Raw genomic sequence first — 21,872 nt, forward strand, 5'->3', positions numbered from 1 at the left:
TCAGCCAGATCATAGGCATGGCGGGCAGGCTCGAAGGGGAATGGCCTACTCCTGCACCTAATTTCTAACTATGTACAGGTATTGGTTCGGCAACTTGCCAGTCGTAATCAGGGAAGAGCCTACTAGTAGCGATAGAGGTGGTGATCTTTGGGTTGTGGGATATGAGCAAGGCACAATGGGAACAAGTTGCAACTGGTCTGTTTCTGTACCGTAGCTTTGGTTGTAATGGAGTCCTACCTGTTTCTGCCAGAGCGGTTTAGCAACCTTGCCAGATAGCAAAATTTGTTGATTCAGCATGACACGCAGATATTGGAGGATGGTGGCTGACCTAAAAGAAATGAAGAAAGCTTTTTTCCCATTAATTATTTCTTGAAGAGTTAAATTCACTTTGTATCCAAAACGAAATCACTGAAACATACAAATGCTTTTTATACAATTAACCCATTTTTCTGAGTTTATACTGCTGCTACGGACCTCATCGACCACCCGCATTTATTGGGAAGTGAAATTTATTGGGACGTTTAATGCTACAAACCACAAGTAATTTATGTTAAGAGTATATCCCCAGTTTGGAGAGTGGAAATTTGGCCAAACGCAATCCGAGCCAGATAAGTCCATACTTTCTCAACGGTTTCTGTGAATGCCAGTCAAGGGTGGTGGAGGGTGCGCTGCATTAGACTTCTTTTGGAAATCCAGCCAATAATCATTTAAAAATAATTCCAATTGTCTAAGAAGGTGGGTGAATTGCTGAAGAAAGGACTAATCAGCTTCCAGATAAAAGTAAAATCTGCTTCTGTGGAGGTAACAAACAAGAACAATGCCCTCTGAGGTCTACTTGGAGCATAATATTTGCAAGAATACCCCTTTAGTAGAACCATCCTGCAATCTTTTCTCTCTTTAGAGCAGTAGATCAACACTTGCCCATAGCATTTGCCCGAGGTGTGAATAAACCTTGCTCCCATAATTTCAGATGCTGTCAGATGCTCCTCAGTTCATAGAGGTCTGACCCATTCCAGCACACTTTGGCTGCTGGATCAGACACTTTGAAATATAATGTGTTTAAGCTGAACTAATAAGTATCCTTTATTACAGAAATGCACTCGTATCAATGTCTTTTGATTGAAATGTTGACAGCATTATGAGATAGTCAATTTCTAATACTATAGTATTATAAATTAATGATAAGTAATTGTATTCAACTCCAAATTATTCCCACCTATTTCTCAAAGTAACCAGGGCCTGTACAAGAAACAATAGTTGAGGATGCCCATCTGCCTAACCAAAATATTTTGTTTTTATTGTCATTACCTGTTCAGCAATAAACCTGAAGCCTTTCTCTTTCCTTGCACATTCATATGTCTCTCCTAGAACTGGGTTAAATGGCTTACTCCCAGCTCTGTGGTAAGAAGATGCATATGCAGAAACGGCAAAGGCTGCCACAAAAGCCTGTGGGAATACAAGAGATAAATGACATTGTTCTTATTCTATCACTTCAAGCACAAAAGGAACATTTCATTATTAGGTCGCAAAAAGTAGAACCATTACCAACACCTTACTTCATGTCATGCCTCAGTATGTCCTCTAAACAAGTGTCTACTCGTTGAAAACAAACTCATGGAAACTAAAACTAAATATGTGATTCAACTTTATACATAAACGTATCCAAAACAAAAAAACAAACAGAAGGTTTTCTCATTCATAAAGGATGCCAGAGATGACAATGGAACAAATTATGCAACGGTTATGAAGGTCACTGTTAAAAACTGCATTCCTGATTTGAAATGTTGTTACCTATCCATGTTCTCCAGAGATGCTGCCTGACATGCTGAATTACACCAGCACTGTGATTTATTTGTGCCCATTGTTTATTCCTTCATGCCCTTAATGAGAGGGTGGTGCCATGAGGAAGGCATTTCAGTGTCACGGAACATCACAAATTTTCTCATATGTTACTTGGAGGAAAATTGCAGGCAGCAGAGCTAGCTGCTCTTTTCTTTTTGGTCGAGTGAGATTATGGGTATGGAAGGCGCTATCAAAGCAGTCTTGCCCAATTGAAACAATGGTCCTGGAGATACTGTATGGGACCATAGCTCAATGGTGATAGATAGGATGCAATCCAAATAGGCTGCATTTTCCTGGATGGTGCTAGGCTTCAAATGCTGTCGGATCTGCATTCTCCATGTAATGGGAGAGTATTCTGCCATAACATGACAGTGGCAAGGTTTTTCTTATTTTGGCGAGGTGGGGGGAGGGGTGGAGGAGGGGGATTATCGGAGGAGGGGGAGTCTCCATCTTAAACTCAACTGTTATTTAGTAGAGTGAGCTGTGCCCTCGTTGAAATATTCAAGATCTCGAAGGGCCTTGACAGGATGGATGTAAGGAGAATATTTCTGTTGCAGTTTACAAAGGGATCACCTGTTTAAAACATACGAGGAGAGTGAAGTCGGGAATAAACAGCCACTTCGAGTGACATTTGGCCTGTGCTTTTGTTGAGGATAGAAGTCAAGGGACTGTGACATATTGTCAAAGTAATTTTGATAGTGCATTGTGGGCAGTCCAAACTGCAGCTACAAAACATGAATGTACGGAGCTGAATTGAGTTCTGGAATAGGTATGATGTTGAAGTCGACTCTTCTCTGTATTAAGCCAAGTCTTTTCAACCCGTGAAAGCTTAGCATTCTTTGGTCCAGAATGAATTAACTTGTGTTAACACTTGGAATGAAAGGTGGTTACACCCATGAAAGGAATGAAGGAGAGAGCAGGAGTGAAGAGTATTTACCCAGATATCTCCCAAACTCTTCACTGGCTATTATTAAAGTGGAGATTGACAAATTCTTTATTAATAAGGGTGTTATGGAGAGAAAGCAGGAGAATGGTGTTGAAGGGGAAAGACAGATCAACCAGGATTGAATGGCAGAGTAGACTCGATGGTCTGAATGGCCTACACCTGCTCCTCAGATGTATGAACTTATGAAACTCAACCAAAATATTTTAACATCTTATTGCAAAGGAAACTGATAACTGGTGAGGCTACATTCACACTATGTTATTATCTTTGAGGCAATTTGATATAACTATTGATTTTCTCGGCCATTTCAAAAGACGATTAAGAGTCAAAATACCAAGCCAGTCAAGGTAACAAATTGGAGTTCCTTCCTCAAGGTACATCAGTGAATAAAACGCTATTTACAACTGACTAGCAATGTTATGCTTACCGTTACAGACACTAGCTTTTCATTCCCAATTTAATGAATTGGATTTAAACTCTCCAGAGTAGTATAAGAATTTAAACTCTCATCTGCAAATTATTAATCCAAGCTTCTGGCTTACTCACCCACTTGTACATTCATGTCTTTTGATACGTTTTTAATTACTGTACATTTTCAGGTTGTGAATTATTTTCACTTGCAACATTTAATAAAAAACACAGCTGGAGTGTAATGCTACTGGCATTGCTTAATTTTTTTTTTAATTAACAATCTTCATTGCTGCCATTTAGTCCTTTCTGAGGTACAAGTAAATCAATTTCAATTAAACTTATTTCATATGGGGGTTCAAATTATACAGTGTTCAGCCAACTTGCTTTCTTTTTGTATCAGAGATGGTCCAACCATCTGTGATATTGGCTCAGTGTTTCCTCTCTTCAGAAGCACAGCCTGACATATTGGGCATTTCCACACGTTTTGTAACTTTTGCTTTCTTTGTGTGCCACTCTCCAACAGCCCATTTTTCATCATTTTTATGTTCAGATATGCTAACTGCTTTTGTAAACCAATCAGCCAGATAATAATGTTTACAGTTTAAAACATAGAAAATAGGTGCAGTAGGCCATTCGGCCCTGCGAGTCAGCCCCACCATTCAATACGATCATGGCTGATCATCCAAAATCAGTACCCCCTTTCTGCTTTCTCCCCATTTCCCTTGATTCCATTAGCCCCAAGAGCTATATCTAACTCTCTCTTAAATATATCCAGTGAAATGGCCTCCACTGCCTTCTACGGCAGAGAATTCCACAGATTCACAACTCTTTGGGTGATTTTTTTTCCTCATCTCAGTCCTAAATGGCCCACCCCTTATTCTCAAACTGTTACTTTAGTAGACTTTAGGGAGAGCCCCCCCCCCCCCCCCCCCCCCCCCCCCCCCTCCCCACTCACCATCAACAGCACCACAGTCACATCTGTGGAGTCTTAAGTTCCTGGGAACTATCATCTCCATGGACCTTAAATGGGGGGCTACCATCGACTCCACAGTCAAAAAGTCACAGCAGAGGATGTACTTGTGCTTCCTCAGCAGCTGAGGAAGCACAATCTGCCACTGGCAATGATGGTCCAATTCTATACGGCCATTGTAGAATCTGTCCTCACCTTCTCCATCATGGTCTTGTTTGGCTCAACCACCAAGCACGACATCCGGAGACTGCAACAAATCGTCCGATCAGCTGAGAAGGTTATTGGCTGCAACCTTCCCTCCATTGATGTAAGGGCCAGGAAGCGAGCGGGTAAGATCATCTCTGACCCATCCCACGCTAGCCACAAACTCTTTGAATCACTTCCCTCCGGAAGGCAACACCGGACTGTCAAAGCTGCCACACCCCAACATAAAAACAGCTTTTTCCCACAAGTGGTAGCTCCACTCAATAACCAGAAATCTGTAGCCTCCTTTTGCTCTGGTATTTTATTTAAATCACATGTTTAATCAATAATGTTTTATTATTAATGTTTAATGTTTTATGTGTCATTCCTAACTGTCACTATATGTCGTTATCACTTGCGGGCAGAGCAGCAAGGACAATTCCTTGTATGTGAATACTTGGCCAATAAACTTATTAATTCATTCATTCATTACCCCTGGTTCTGGACTCTACCAACATCTGGAACATTTTATCTGCATCTAACCTGTCCACTTGTTTATTCCAATGGCAACCTTACCTCACCTTGGAGATATTTACGTTGTCCAATCCTTCCCTCCACAACTGTCTGTAATTTGCTATTTCAAGCCAAGGTCAAAGGGTCCATGGTTTGAAATATTATCCATTTCACTTTCCACTGATGAAGTTTGACCAGCTGAGTGTCACACACATTTTATGTTTTAATCTCCTATCAGCATTTGCTGGGGTTTTTTTTTCAGCATCTCTCTTAACTTGGATTTATTTTATTAGCTCTCCAGAATCTCCAATGTTTGCAACTCATCTTCATCTTGCTTGGATACTCCTTATCCTCCTAATCTCTCTTCAAAGCCAAGATAGCTTTGGACAAGCCAGAGGTATTCTGCATTAAAGCGGGTGGTATTATTAATAGTGTAGATGATTGGTATTTTGATTGGTTGGGAAGGTGGGATGAGTATGGTTAATGGAGTTTAATTCCGATAAGCGCGAGGTGGAATATTTGCAGAAGTATAATCAGGGCAGGACCTATACAGTGAATGGCAGGGCTCTGGGAGTGTTGTAGAGTAAAGTGATTATGGAGTTTAAGTACATAATGACATGAAAGTGGTGTCAAGGATAGATAGGGTGGTCACGGCAGCATTCAACACATTGGCCTTCAGCAGCTAGAGTATCGAGTATAGAACTTGGGGGGTCATTTTACAGTTGTACAAGACATAGGTTAGGCCACATTTGGAGTAGTGTGTTCAGTTTTGGTCAACGTTATAGGAAAGATGTTAATAAACTGGAAAAGATGCAGGAAAGATTTATGAGGATATTTCCAGGACTCGAGGGCTTGAGATATAGGGAGAGGTTGAGCAGGCTGAAACTTCATTCCTTGGTGCTCAGGAGGATGAGGCATGATCTTGTAGAGGTGCATAATATCATAAGAGAAATAGATGGGTAAATGCACAGTCTTTAACCTGAGTAGGTGAACCAAGCACCAGAGCACGTTGGTTTAAGGTGAGGGATTTAATAGGAACCCGAGGGGCAATTTTATTATAAATGCAAAGGGTGGTAGGTATATGGAACAAGCAGCCATAGGAGGTAGTGGAGGCAGGTCAATGATCACAACCTGTAAAAAACATTTCCACAGATACATGGATGTGATAGGTTTGGGAGGATTTTGGCCAGACACAGGCAGGTGGGACTAGTGTCGATGGGGCATGGAGGTCGGCGTGGGCAAATTGGGTCAAAAGGACAGTTTCCAAGTATGACTTTATGACTCTTATTACCAGTTTTTTTTTTAATATACAACAGATGCTGTTGATCAGTTGGGTGTTTCCTGCATTTTATGCCTGGATTACAGGGATTGGAGGGGAAAAAAGAAAGCATCTTAGAGAATGGCAAGTCATGGAAAGGAATAACTAATGTAACTGGGCAATAAGCAATAATGGAGTCATCAGGCAGGATCATATATTACAATCGACAGATTGAGATAATGCTCACAAATCACAAGACAAGCCATTATTAAATCTGTTCAAGAAGGAACTGCAGATGCTGGAAGATCGAAGGTACACAAAATTGCTGGAGAAACTCAGCGGGTGCAGCAGCATCTATGGAGCAAAGGAAATAGGCGATGTTTCAGGCCGAAACCCTTCTTCAGACTGATGGGGGGTGGGGGGGGGGGGGGGGAAGGAAGGAAAAGGGGAGGTGGAGCCCGAGGGCGGGGAGATGGGAGGAGACAGCTCGAAGGTTAAGGAAGGGGAGGAGACAGCAAGGGCTAGCAAAACTGGGAGAATTCAACGTTCATGCCATCTGGACGCAAGCAACCCAGGCGGAATACGAGGTGCTGTTCCTCCAATTTCCGGTGTTGCTCACTCTGGCAATGGAGGAGACCCAGGACAGAGAGGTCGGATTGGGAATGGGAGGGGAGTTGAAGTGCTGAGTCACCGGGAGTTCAGGTAGGTTATTGCGGACTGAGCGGAGGTGTTCGGCGAAACGTGTTCACTTTCCCATGAGGATCAATGGAAAATCAATACAGTATAGGACTACACATTCATACACACATTCAGAATGATTCTAATTACTACGCCATGAATATGCAGATGAAAATATTTGATTACCATCCGTTCAAATGGGTCATCTGACTGAGAAGCCTTGTCAAGCAGTTCACTGTATTCCAGTTCTTCACAAAGGCGTTGAAGTGTGTTCAAAGGTTCATTTAGCTGAACTGGCATGGAAACCTTGGAAAGATCTTTCCCTATGTTATTCCTTAGAATATTCCATAGGCTTATGTTGCTATTATTGGGTCCTGGGGCTGGCAGGCATGATCTTCTTCTACAATTCTGACTTGCAGCATTTTGATCTGTGCATGAAGAAAAATAAACATTGTTTACTTTGTGAAGACTTGCAAAAATATTGATCGAGTCTGTCTGCAGGCAAGCAAAGGATAAACTTGGTCATTCGATTTTGACCACTGAACTACATTGTTGCAGATTTATAAAAATCACCATTTTGAATTTCACCACTATCCCATGGAACCTTCTGATCAAAGGAACAAATTTGCTGTCTGCACCAACTCCAACCATTACCATTAGAGTCACTTAATGCAATGTCACTGATGGCCCTTTCGTTGTTGTCTAACACTTTGCTGCCTCTCTCATCAGCAAATCAGTTATAATGGCGTATTTCTGTCCCAATGCCATTACTTTGGTATCTATCAAGGATTTATCCACCCACTCCCATATCAACCAATATTACATCTCTATAGACCACATTGCTCATTAACACTGTGTCAGTTTTCACATGTACAATCAACAACCAGCTTTAACTCATCATCTCCTTCTTTGACCCCTCTGCTGCCTCTATATTCAGAATGCATTTCTGGCATTCAACATGCAATGAGCACAAAATCCTTGTAACCATCAATGGGAAGACAGAACCCATCACCCCATGACAAATCTTTCCAAATTAACACATTTTTTTCTCACTGGCCACCATTTCCATTCTTCTCCCCAGCAACTGAATTAAATTGAAGACAATACTACTTCATGTGGCATTTGAAGGCTTCCGAGTACATACCAATAACACCCATGTCCACCTGTTACACTGCCCAACCCCCAACCCAGCCACAGTTCATTTCATGGCAAAGCTTTTAACAACTCTGAATTTGACTAATCTAATGTATGGCTGCTGGTTAATTAAAACTATACCTAGCATGAATTAACTCATTAAGGTATTGACAATTCAATGGAGGAGGAGCCATCTTGGGGAACGGCTGCTAACCAGCAGCCGTCCGTTAATTCACTTTTTTTTGTAGTTCTAGTGAGTCCTGTGTTTTGTTTGTGGGAGAAATAGACTTTTTAATGTGGGGGGTGAGGCAGCTTTTTCTCCGGGCTGCCCCGTCGACCAGTCCTCCTGGCCTACCAGCGGGCGTGGAGCGCCGTTTCCTGGCGGGGACCGCCCAGCATCTCGGCTTCGGTGGCGGCACAGCGCTGGAGCGCTATCGGGGAGCGGAGCAGGTGATGCCTTGCCTGGGTCGCCGCGCTGGATCGACGCGCTGGAGCTCCGGTGAGCTATGACCGCCGAGTTCAGCACCTCCGAGCTGCGGGTCTGCGGATCGGAGCGGGCGGCGCTGACTTCAACATTGGGAGCCTGGGAGCTCCAAACCGGCGCGGCCTTGTCGGCTTCGGAAGCCGCGGTCTCCGGTAAGGAAGCGGCCGTTCCAGGTGGCCCAGCCGCTGAGAGGACTCTCCCGACGCCGGGGCAACAGCACCCGGCGAGAACGGCCAGGAACATCGGGCCTCCGTAGAGGCAATAGCGGAGGCCTCAATAGGCCTGACTTTTGGGAGAACTGGACATTGTGCCTTCCCCCACAGTGGTAACCATTGTGGGGGGATGATTTTTGTGTGTGTGATCATTTTAGTTTGTGTGCAAGATGGCTGTCGGAAGGGAGAGTGGACGCTGGCGCGGTTTAGCTGCCGCTGCTCTCTCTTCACATTGTGTTTTTGATTTTTTTTGTCTTTGGATCGAATTCTGTCTTTAATTTGTGTATTGGTGATGTCTTTATTATTTATTTTACTCCAATTATGTTTTTTTACTCTTGTTAAATTCTGTAAGGTGTCCTTGAGACTTTTGAAAGGCGCCCCATAAATAAAATGTATTATTATTATTATTATTATTATTATTATTAATGCTCTGCCTACCGAAGTACTCTGACTAAAGTTTAAATATCTCACCCGTATTTTCAAATTCCACCTCGGCCTTGTTTAGTTTAGTGATACAAAATGGAAACAGGCCCTCCGGTCAATGAGTCCACTCCAACCATTCACACTCATTATGTGTTGTCCCACCTTTTAAACAGAGGTCAATTAACCTACAGTGCATTCAGAAAGTATTCAGACCCCTTCACCTTTTCCACATTTTATTACGTTACAGCCTTATTCTAAACTGATTAAATTAATTTTATTAATCATCAATCTACACTCAATATCCTCATAATAAAGCGAAAACAAGTGTTTAGAAATTTTTGCAAAGTAATTAAAAATAAATAACTGAAATATCACATTGTTGAGGCACCTTTGGCAGCGATTACAGCCTCAAGTCTTCTTGAGTATGACGTTACAAGCTTGGCACACCTGTATTTGGGTACTTTCTCCCATTCTTCTCTGCAGATCCTCTCAAGCTCTGTCAGGATGGATAGGGAGCATCGATGCACAGCTATTTTCAGGTCCCTCCAGAGATGTTCGATCGGGTTCAAGTCCGGGCTCTGGCTGGGCCACTCAAGGACATTCACAGATTGTCACAAAGTCACTCCTACATTGTCTTGGCTGTGTGCTAGGATCGTTGTCCTGTTGGAAGGTGAACCTCCGCCCCAGTCTGAGGTCCAGAATGCTCTGGAGCAGATTTTCATCAAGGACCTCTCTGTACTTTGCTCTGTTCATCTTTCCCTCGATCCTGACTAGTCTCCCAGTTCGTGCCGCTGAAAAACATCCCCACTGCATGATGCTGCCACCACCATGCACATAAATGTGGTATGGTATTGGCCAGGTGATGAACGGTGCCTGGTTTCCTCCAGACGTGACGTTTGGCATTCAGGCACAAGAGTTCAATCTTGGTTTCATCAGACCAGATAATCTTGTTTCTCAAGGTCTGAGAGTCCTTTAGGTGCCTTTTGGCAAACACCAAGCGGGCTGTCATGTGCCTTTTACCGAGGAGTGGCTTCCGTCTGGCCACTGTACCATAAAGGACTGATTGATGTAGTGCTGCAGATATAGTTGTCCATCTGGAAGGTTCTCCCATCTCCACGGAGGAACTCTGGAGCTCTGTCAGAGTGACCATCAGGTTCTTGGTCCCCTCCCTGACCAAGACCCTTCTCCCCCGATTGCTCAGTTTGGCCGGGCGGACAGTTCTATGAAGTCCTGGTGGTTCCAAAGTTCTTCCATTTAAGAATGACAGAGGTCACTGTGCTCTTCGGGACCTGCAATGCTGCAGAAATTGTTTTATACCCTTCCCCAGATCTGTGTCTCGACACAATCATGTCTCGGAGGTCTACGGACAATTCCTTTGTCTTCATGGCTTGGTTTTTGCTTTGACATGCACTGTCAACTGTGGGACCTTATATAGACAGGTATGAGCCTTTCCAAATCATGTCCAATCAATTTAATTTACCACTGGTGGACTCCAATAACGTTGTAGAAACATCTCAAGGATAATCAATGGAAACAGGATGAACCCAAGCTCAATTTTGAGTGTCATAGTAAAGGGTAAATACCTATGTAAATGTGATATTTCAGTTATTCCATTTTAATTACTTTGCAAAAATTTCTAAGCAGCTGTTTTCGCTTCTTCATTCTGGAGTATTGTGTGTAGATTGATGATAAAGAAAATTTATTTAATCCATTTTAAAATAAGGCTGTAACGTAACAAAATGTGGAAAAAATGAAGGGGTCTGAATATTTTCTGAATGCACTGTACAAACTGTGGGATGCGAGGGGAAACTACATGGTCACAGGGGGAACATGCAAACTCCAGATAAACGGCACCCAAGGTCACAATTGAACCCAGGTCTGATGCTGTGAGGCAGCAGCTCTACCAGCTGCACAAGGCCCAGCATAAATCACTGCCTTCAGGAGAAAAGAATGGAACATCATAAGCAAGCTCCTTTCATCAACTGAGAACAATTTATATATTGAAAATAAACAAATGAGAATAGTTTCCAATAATGTACAGGAGAAAGACAGAAACATGTTCTCCTCAGAGCTTAATTTAATCATGACAAAATAATTCCAACTCATTCCTTCCTTCAACAAGGATTCATCTACCCAACATGCACCTGGAAAATAACATGCCATGCATGGAAACTTTAGTAAATCATCTTACACATTGTCTGAGCATTAGCTTCTGCCTCAGTGCTCAAGTTATCTTCTGAAGTATTGTCACTTATGTCGCTGACATATGAATCATCATCTGAAGCCTACAACAGAAAAAAAGTTATTCATAATTATAAAACACTGCATAAAGACCAACAAAATAATCATCAGCATTGACCAGCAAGTAAAATTGCCAATGTACACACAGTTGTAAACTTTGAAACAAAACCTTTGCTTATGTTATTGGAAGATAAATCGATGAATAACAGACCACCTCAGTCGTAGTTTCAAAGATGCAATAAATAAAAGGAAAACATGTGAATAGAGCTCCCAGAAACATGAAGGCAGGAATGTCAGACCAGACCTTTTCCAACAATATTAATAGATAATAACATTTAAATTTAGAGAAGGTACAGAACGTGCAATTATAAACCAGTCACACGTTCTGCACCTTGAGGGAACTCAGGCTAAAGGTGATAACAAACCTATACTAGCTAATACAAGTTTTTACTTTCATGATGTCCCATCTAAACTAACTTGTGGAAGTTTAGACTGGGCCAGATGAAAGCATTAGGAAAGCCCATGTTTTTGTAGTTTCTAATGATTTGGCTATACCATATATTGAGAGAGCTATTACCATTTCCATAAAGATATTGATTACTATTATATAGACAATTTAAAAAATCTCCACTGTCAATGGGAGCTTGGTGCAAATTAAACACACGATTTTAACAGGTGTTGCCGAATTTAGCAGATCTTCATCCAGCCCAGCAGAAGTAGTTGCATAGATTAATGACTGGCACATAATATATTTATCATCTGTACAAAATTCTAGATGTTTTTAAGTATACATTTCCCATGTCACATTATTCAGTCTCCTGGTGGTTTCCTCAAATCAGCTTTTGCTGCCACCACAACAAAATGAATAATATGCCTATATTTCAGTGCCACAATGAGGACTTTTCGCATATGTGATCCAAGAATAATCACCAGGCTTGTCAATTGGGAAAGTAATTAGAACCAGGTCAGAACATGTTCTCAACTGAGTCCTGGCTTGAGTACATCTCCAGTAAGCAAAGATGCCCACTGAAAATGGACAATGCTCATAATATGCAGTTAAAACATTATAGTTGGGACTGGGACTCAAGTCAGATTGCAACAAAAATCGTTCCTCTCGTTTACAATGCAGAATTAGACAGAACAATGGTCATTGGGGAAAAGTTCCAGCAGCTGATACACACTAACCCCATTCTCTGATGAGCTTGCAGATAATAAAACTTCATGTGCATCAAAGAACTCGCAGAAGGAGTCTGCTCGGGAGATCTTGCTTTCATTAGACACCTGATGCACCAGTGAGCTATTTACTTGGGTGAGGTCTTGCTGCTGCTGAAAAATTGAAATAGATACAGTTACATTAACACATTCCCCAAAATTGCATCAGATTCATTAAAAAAACTGTAAATTATTAGTTCATGCATTTGAGTAGATTTTTCAACAAGACAAGATGTCATGTTTAGATCATGATTCTACGTCACGTTTCAATGTTGTTTATTAAAATTAAAGATGCTTACATTATTAATAGCTGCAGCACCCACTAACTGATCTCATTATCTGTAATTCTAATTTTAAACTGCAGAAGTGCAAATTATTAAATGTACATACTGCCCTTACTGGGTCCTGATTTGCCACTTTATTGCAAGGCCAGATCAGAGCAATATTAGCAAATAAACATTCTGGGTGCAGTAACACTAGCGGAAATAGGAAGAAAAAGGCATTCCTCGTAAGGAATAGGATTCCTTGCAAGATGAGAGGAGCAAGAATGTAGCACAAAGAACTGCAGATGCTGGTTTATACCAAAGATAGATAGAAATGGTTGGAGTAACTCAGCGCTGAAGAAGGATCCCAATCTGAAATTGTATCCATTCTTTTTCTCCAGCGATGCTGCCTAACCTGCTGAGTTACTTCAGCACTCTGCCTATATTTGAGAGGAGTAAGAGTTGCCTTGCAGGGTCTTGGAAGAAACATGTGCCACTCTCTCCCCAGCCTTCTTCCTCACATCCATCCCTAACTCTGATTATGTTTCTCCACTCCCATATGCTTCTTTTGCATCAGGGAGTATGCACAACAATCCCGAGTGAAAACTTCCAAGATGCACAAATGTAACAATCAAGGAACTAATTCCTACTTAATAAGCTGGAAAATAGTCAGCAATAGGTTCAAGTTTTAATGATGATCCAAGTGGCTAATTTGATTCATTGCTTGGTATCTCACAATTGGAAAGAGGTAGTCCGTAGAATGACAGGCAAGATTTACAACTCTTAAAGTCAACCAACATTTTTGATGGCAGAATAAGAAAGAATAAAAGAGTTAACCACAAACGAGGCTTACTGCAGTGGCCAGTAGTAAAACTACAAGAGATGCACGGTACAGTTATGATAAATAGCCAAGATGCTTAATCTTGATCTGGATCTGGATCTCTAAGTCAGCATATTCCAGAAAGTAGAGGTGGTGAATAGGATTGGTGATGAAATTCTCACAAGAGTGATTAAAAAAATTAACTAACCATCTAGCAATGAGAGTTGTGAAACCTTTGTGTCTAGCTGCATCAGGCCGTGTATAGAAACAAAACACATGGGCACTGAGTGTTACAACCGAAGTTCTATCAGTCCCTAGTATTATGTAGGATGGGCCTGGCTCTGATGCCGTGCAATGTGCTAACCAACTGGATATTGCCGCACCATCTGTCCTTTGTGGAAAGGTTCTTATGGACCAACACCTTTGACAACAAGTCCATCGGGCAGTGGTCAGCATGGAACATCCTGCAGGCACTGCAGGACAAGGTCTCTGTGGATCCAGTCGCATGGTTTCCTGAGCAGACTCCCCAGGCTGTCTGACAAAATGTCTCATCGCCAGAACTCTCCAACAAACACCAAGACCAGGCTTGGCTGGGGGTTAGGGTAGCCCTCCCGGTCAGATCCTTCCTGCATCATTGAAATCTTGCTACCATCGCACAGTGTGCTTGGGTTGGCTGCTACGGAGTTGCTACTGGTAGCTGCAGAGGCTGCTACGGAGGAGATGGTTGCCCACCTCTTTGCAAAATGTAGATTTGCGAAGAGTGGAGAGAATGATGTCTTTGTTTCCGTTCATTCCTAACAGCTCCGTAACAGATGACTCGCCAATTTACAGACTGTTCCGAGGGCTACGTTTCAAGATGGACATAAAGTGCTGCTGGAAAGTCATCAACTCAGTGAAAGACTCTCCTTGGTCTGCCCAAAACCTGTTCTTATACGATAGCGAGATGCCCATTAGGGAATGTTGTCGACTGGCCTATTCCAGACTGACACACTGAAGACTGGTGCAGACAACGGCAAGGCTCTGTTGGGGTGGGGATTACCGTCTGGGGCCCTTCTATGGCTGGACATGGGGGGGGGGGGGGGGGGGGGGGGGGGGGGGTAAGGTCTGGAGATACTCCTCAAACAAGGGAAAGAATATCACCCTAGGGGTCCACAAAGGGTGCTTGGTACAAGGATAGTTTATACCATACATAATGCTAATGAATGTCTAAGCACTGAGAATGTCATAAGAGCATTTGCATTGTTCTTGCTTTAAATACATTTCTTTAAAAAAATCCAAAATGTTTATTTTTGGACTGTTTTTAAACTGGAAGACACAATCCCTTGTTCCAAAGGCAAGAGAGTAATAATTAGCTGTTTGTAGTTATTGTAAGAAATCACAATTTCCAAAATAATGTCTTGTTGCAATTTTACTAGAGGATTGAACAAACAGTTTTTATTATTTGGAATGTAACTGCAAACTTCAGAGCAACTGACTTATCCACCTGGTTTCTATAGCAGTTGTTCATGATTAAACATGCAACAAGAATAACCTGATAAATCAGCATTGCAAAAACATTACAGGTGATCGTTGCATTACAAGGAGGTTGTGTTCCTTGAAAGTGGTGCATATCACAACTTTCCACACCCAATTTTAGATACTGCAAAGCAGTGTCACCTGTGCATGCACCAAGCAATGCCAGTTAAAACAAAGTATTCACTTTATTTCACCGCATAAATTCTGCGAGAATGAATGGACTCAATGTCTCCAATTTTTGGGTAGTAATTAGTGAATTCTCCCAGGAAAATGTTCCTTAACCCAAATGTCCTTTAGGGATTATACCAGAGTTATAAAATTGTGTGTTTGTACAGGCATTAATTAAAACAATAATCAATCATCAGTCTGAAGAAGGGTCTCGACCCAAAACGTAACCCATTCTTTCTCTCCATAGATACTGCCTATTCCGCTGAATTACTCCAGCATTTTTGTCTACCTTTCATTTTCCACCATCTGCAGTTCCTTCTTAAACATCAATAATTGGGGTATTTGTATACTTACGAGTCAGCCCTCAACATTAATTTGGTTATATGAGTTCCCCATCCATGGAAGCTTTTAGGCCCTCCCTCCATACATATTATTTGGTACAGCAAGGGTGTTTAAACAGAGGCGAATCGTCAACTACAGGATGCTCACATTGTGAATTAATAATTCAATGGAACCATTTTGTTAGAATCAAAATATCTTGCTGAACTATCATTTAACTATTGAAATTGTACTGAATGACCTGCTTTTAGCGACAATTTTAAGAGAATAAAAACAATATACTTTGAGTTTGGGGGATTCCACCAAGGAGGACTCCAAGAGAACGCGATCTTCTTCTGATTAAATACTTTTATATTAACCAGCTTCAGTTAATACACAATTCCATGGGGGTGACATGTATCTGGTTATTATCATATGACATTCAATCCCTATTTAAGGACAGGGAGATGGTCTAAAAATAAGAGCTAGGCTTTACAGGAATACTAGATTGATGTTCTGATGCAGCACAAAAGGAGCAGTGCAAAATCAAAGCTGTCATTTTTCAGATCAAAGATCAAAACTGTTTAATTGCCATATGTACCGGCAACAGAGAACAGTTACATTCTGACTTCTTCAACTTACGACCCATAAATCCAGTAACACAGATACATAATTATCAAAAATACAATAAACTAATAATCATAATGCCAGGTAACCATAATAATGCACAAACTGTGAAGTCTAAAGCGCAACCAAAGACATAGTCCACAGAAGATCACATTGGCTGAGATTAGTGTTAGTGTTCAGGAGCCTAATGGTTGCTGAGATAAGGTGTTCTTGAACCTGGTGGTCACAGTGTTCAGGTTCCACTTCCTTCTGGCAATAATGAGATGAGGGCATGGGTAGGGTGGTGAAAGTCATCAAATTATATTGGTTGCCTTTTTGAGATGTTAACTGGGCCTACTCTTAGGTGGATTTAAGACGTCCCTAGGCATTATTTGAGGAGAAAGAACATGGTTGAGTCAAGTGTTGTGCCAATGTCCAATCAATATCACAAAAATAAGATTAACTTTTTTCAACTTGCCATGTGCAAGCTCCTCATATCGGATGTATGTACTTCAAAGCACTCTGGGATATGCAGAGACTGTAAAATATGCTATAAATTCTAGTCTTTCTTCTGTTAATCAAGTTAATACAAATTCTCTTTTGAGGAAGGAACTCCAGATACTGGTTTACACCAAAGATAGACACAAAATGCTGGATTAACTCAACGGGTCATGCAGCACCTCTGGAGAAAATGAATAGGCAACATTTTGGGTCGAGATCTTTCTTCAGACTCAGAGTCAGGGGAGGAGGAAATTCCTCTAGTTTCCCTCTCCCACTGCAGATTCCATGAGCAATACATTAACAAGTAGTATTTTTGTCAGCAGCAGATATTTACCAAGAGTAAATCCAAATCTGTGGAAACCACTGCAGTATGACACATATCACTGACTCTCATTCAGTTTTTTTTAGATGATTTGTTTATACCAAGGCTCCCTCAGAGGGGCATAAAAATGCACCAGAGAATTGCGGGGAAAATACCAGTGATTTCAACAATGTTTTTCTGACAATCGACATCAAGTAGTTATTGTACTGCTACTTATGGGAGCTTTCTAGGTTGCTGCATTCCCTATATTAAAATGATCACATTGGATTAGAGAAATGTTCCATTTGTTTTAATACTCCTTGGATTGTCACAAGGCCAAGTGATTTCTTGCAGATTAATTTTTGGCTTTTATTTATTCCCAGTGGTGTCAATTTCACTGTTGCGTTGCCCCATGCAACACAGTTCTTAAATACACCCGAGAACATGTTCTTAAATACGCCGACGTGATTGTCATCTCAGTAGTACAAAAGGAGACAAACAGGACTATTTGATCTGATCTAAAGGAAAATAACAAACATTATCATTGATAGATAAAAATGCTGGAGAAACTCAGCAGGTGAGGCAGCATCTATGGAGAGAAGGAATAGGTGACGTTTGGGGTCGAGACCCTTCTTCAGACTGATGGGGAAAGGATTCAGAAATCGGAGGTGCAAAAGGACTTGGGAGTGTTTAGTTATGTTTAGAAATACAGAGAAGAAATGGGACCATCGGCCCACTGAGTCCGCAAAGACCAGCGATCGCCCGTACACCAGTTCTAACCTACACACTAGGGACAATTTACGGAAGCCAATTAACCTACAGACCTGCATGTCTTTGCAATGTGGGAGAAAACCGGAGCATCCAGGGAAAACTCACATGGTCATAGGATGAACATACAAACTCCGGACAGACAGCGCCCATAGTGAGGATCAAATCCGGGTCTCTGGCGCTGTAAGGCAGTAAACAGGCTGTCCCTAATCTGCGAGTTCTGGCGAGTTTGCCCTCGACTCATACTCGCAGCATGGTCAACATGAGGTCGTAGGAGGCCTTTGTAACTCTCCTTCATGTTTGAAAGTAGTCCCCGTGTACTCGAGGCCTCAGCTAGGTCACAGTGTATTTTTCAACATGTTGAAAAATGCCCACGAGTAAAAAAAAAGGTCGCCATGGAAAAAATCGATATTTTTTTACTTGTCGTTTAGTCGTAGTAGGTCGTAGTAGGTCGGCATGTTAGTCATAGGTAATCGAGGGTCGTCGAAGGTAGTCATAGATAGTCATCATCATAGTCGAAGGGAGGTCGAAGGAGATTGTCTTCACTCTCCACTATTCGGTGTCCAACTTTCCCGGTTAGTTGTAGCTAGTATTAGCTAATCGAAGCTAGACTTCAACATAGTCGAAGGATGTCTTCTACATAGTCGAAGGAGGTCTTCAACATGACATTTTTTCAAACTCTCCTAAACTCGCCAATTAGGTCGCCCAAGTGGGACAGCCCCTTAACACTACCACTGCACCACCTGTGCAGATACATTATTCCCTAAAGTTAATTTGCAAGTTGAATTGGTAGTAAGGAAGAAAGCAGAACAATGGGGTTGAGCCTCCTATCAAGGTCAAAATATCCTTCCTTAGATGTGGTGCCTGAATCACCCTCACTGTTCCAGGTGTGGTACAGCCAAACATTTGTGTAACTGTGGCATAATTCTCATCCCCTCTCAAAACATTCTTTGAGCTATAAAGACCGGCCTTTCGTTAAAATATTTTCTGCACCTGTCCATGTCTCAAGTGATTTACATACTTGGCCTGTGGCCTACACCAGCCTGAAGCCGCGGTCTCCGGGGGGGGGGAGAGCCGATCCTGGACTTACCTTGCCTTTGACTTTGTCCCTTACCATCTGGACGCCCGCAGCAACGGCTGCGGAGGGTGGAGGTCCCAACCACGGGGGAAAATGGAGGAGGTCTGGCCAAGTTCTGTGCCTTCCACCACAGTGATGAATGCTGTGGTGGATGTTTGTGTTATATTTTTATTGTGGTTGTGTGTTCTTTATTATTGTACCGCTGCTGACAACCCAAAATTCCACCGACCCTGGTTGTGTGGCAATAAATTCTATCAAAATTCTATCAATCAATCAATATCTACTGCATTCAGCTCATCATTCAGGAAAGATGTTAGATACTTTAGATCCTTTAATTTCCTCACTTTCAATCACCGTAATCATATTTTTAAAATTAATCTGATTTTTCTCTGCAATTTAACACTTCATTCTACACAGCTTATAATGCCACCTCCATTAATGGCATACCACCATCTACGCTATTTACAAATGCGTAGTATAACAGATGTTTGTGAAATGTGTTTCGCAATACTGAATCTGCCAAGTTTGAGCTCAGGCACTGCCACTCATTTACCAACTAGATCAATGATTTGCCTTTTCTTGCATGGGCTTCAATGTTGGTTAATGGTCTCTTTAGAAATCATTCAAGTTTATAGTGGTGAGGAAATTATTCACTCCATGTGTCAAAGCTTCCCAATCACTGGCCTTATGACCACATTAGTCTTTGCAGCGAGAGTGCAGTCTTCAACTAGGAAGCAGATTGTCACACTTTTGTATCTTCTGGCGAAAGGGAAAAGGAAAAAGAAGGAATGACTGGGTTGTGAACAGCCCTTGGTTATGCTGGCAGTTTAGCAGAGTTGGAGACGAAGTGGATGTGGTGGGCGTGGAGAGGTGGCTGGCTCATATGATGGACTGAGATGACATTTCTTGCTCTCTTGGGCAGAGCAGTTGTCATACCAAGCTGTGATGCATCCGGGAAGTAACCTTTCTATGGTGCAACAGTAGGAATTAGTCATTGAGGTCATGACAAATTCCCATTGTCGTCAAAGGAAATAAAGGCATTAGTACGCTTTCTTGGCAGCAGCATCAGTGTGTTTGGTCCAGAATTAATTGTTGGTGGTATTTAAGCCTGGAACCAAAGGTTCTCGAGCATCTCATAAATTACAAGTCTACCTCTAGCAATAGAAGGCACGGCCCACCCCAGGCATCAGCATGCAAGGTTGTCAGTTAAATTGAACATTTGAGAGTGAACAACATTCAAAAACCTCAGACTATTAGAAAAATTCCTATCTTAATATTTTAAAAGCTGCAGTTAAAAATAACTAAATACATTAACATCAACACAAATTACATAGAGGAAATTAAAAGCAGACAGGAGGAACTGCAGACACTGGTTTACAAATGACAAAGTGCAGGAGTAACACAACGGATCAGGGGAGGGGATGAAAGCTGGAAGAGAGGCAGGGCAGGACAAAGCCTGGCAGAGAATGGGCAATTAATGTATACTACAACCATCCACTTTTACAATTTCTATGTGTCTTTTAGGAAAGTGAATACATCCAAATCAGGTGACAGGTACAATCTGTCTTTTACAAAACCATGGTACATCCCTCAGTTCAGTTGAAAAATCTATTCAATCACGCTACCCATAATTCAGGGCTCTTCTAATTTTCTGACAACTGGTCTATGATTCCTTCTCTCACTTTTCTTCAATACAAAAAAGGCATCAGTCACGCATTCATTATCTTAGTTTTTTGCACGTTCCAGTGATTTTTGTTAATTCGTAGTCCAAGATCTTGGCCACACAGACATGGTCAGTCTTAACTCTAACTTCTTCTGCAACGTCCTGCACCTTGTTATACAAGGTACACCTGCTCCTCCAACACCAAAGCAACACGAGGTGACGAATGTAAACAAATAAAATCTTAGAAATACTGGTCAGGCTGCATTAAAGGGAGGATATCTTTTCCCACATTTGTGGCCTGACCTGCTGAGTATTTACAGCATTTTGTCCTTTTATTTTATATTTTCGACCTCTGCAGATTTTTATTTTTCATATCTCAATTTTAGATCATTCACTCAAACACTTAAATCTCTTCACATCTTTAAATGCTTCCTCAACACTTCTTGCAATTGCTCATCATTCATGTCTTTCTCAGCGCCTCCCCCTTCACCCATCTCACAAGAGGTGTGCAAGTACTCTGTCATTAGGCTATTTATGAAGCAATTGTCCATAATTTATTAAGCATCCCATTGCTGGCTGTTAAAGATTAGTCAGCTCAAACAAAAGTCTACTCAGCTGATTAAAAGGATTCTGAGCAATATCATTGGACTGCTGTGTCATTTGAATGAAATGACGGTTCAGCATATTTTGTGATATCAGTTATGTGCCCTTTCAATAACTGAAAACCACAAAAGTGCAGTATTTTGTTTACATGGTACAGTTTATAAAGGGTCCAATAGTAGCTTTTAACAGGTAACCATGCTCAACAATTCTAGAATAGGAGCAATAAACATTAAAAACAGACAAGAAATGCTGGAATAACTCAGTGGATCAGGCAGCATCTCTGGAGAACATGAATCGGTGACGTTTCAGGTTGGAACCCTTCTTCAGACTGATTGGGATTACATCAAGCACACTCTCTCTCTCCCCCTCCCCGGTTTCCCATCTGGATTCACACCCATTTCTCCCCTGTCTTCCGTCTCATCTATTGTGTTCCCGATGTGGGCTCCTGTACATCCGCAAGTCCATACCTAGAATCGGTGACCGTTTCGCTAAACCAAATCCGCTTGGTCTGCCAGAGAGGCCTTTCCCGGTTGCTAACTATTTCAATTCCCCTTCCCATTCTGACCTTTCTGTCATGGGATGCCTCCATGCCAGAGGCCACACGTAAATTGGAGGAATATTACCTCATATTTTGCTTGCGTAACTTACATCCCAGCGGTATGAGCATTGAATTCTCTAATTTTAAGTAACTTCTACTTACTCCCCCTCCACTTTCCCTCCCTTTCCCCCTTCTTTCACCAAAGCTACATAGTTCTCCATGT

General features: G+C 41.8%; 1 protein-coding gene across 4 annotated transcripts in view; it reads right to left on the bottom strand.

The window, feature by feature from the left end:
• osbpl3b (oxysterol binding protein-like 3b) overlaps nt 1–21,872 on the bottom strand; it is a 158,657-nt gene that overhangs the window by 39,158 nt on the left and 97,627 nt on the right. For 3 of the 4 annotated variants that reach the window (XM_055659396.1, XM_055659380.1, XM_055659388.1), the window contains exons 12-16: nt 12,481–12,621; nt 11,246–11,339; nt 6,988–7,229; nt 1,309–1,446; nt 265–328 (exon numbers count right to left, since the gene is read on the bottom strand). In XM_055659396.1, coding sequence (XP_055515371.1) covers nt 265–328; nt 1,309–1,446; nt 6,988–7,229; nt 11,246–11,339; nt 12,481–12,621 — 679 coding nt within the window. The remainder of the gene's footprint in view (nt 1–264; nt 329–1,308; nt 1,447–6,987; nt 7,230–11,245; nt 11,340–12,480; nt 12,622–21,872) is intronic. The other variant, XM_055659404.1, reaches the window with a different exon arrangement.

Source organism: Leucoraja erinacea, chromosome 2, assembly GCF_028641065.1.
Source record: "Leucoraja erinacea ecotype New England chromosome 2, Leri_hhj_1, whole genome shotgun sequence".
Taxonomy (NCBI): Eukaryota; Metazoa; Chordata; class Chondrichthyes; order Rajiformes; family Rajidae; genus Leucoraja; species Leucoraja erinaceus.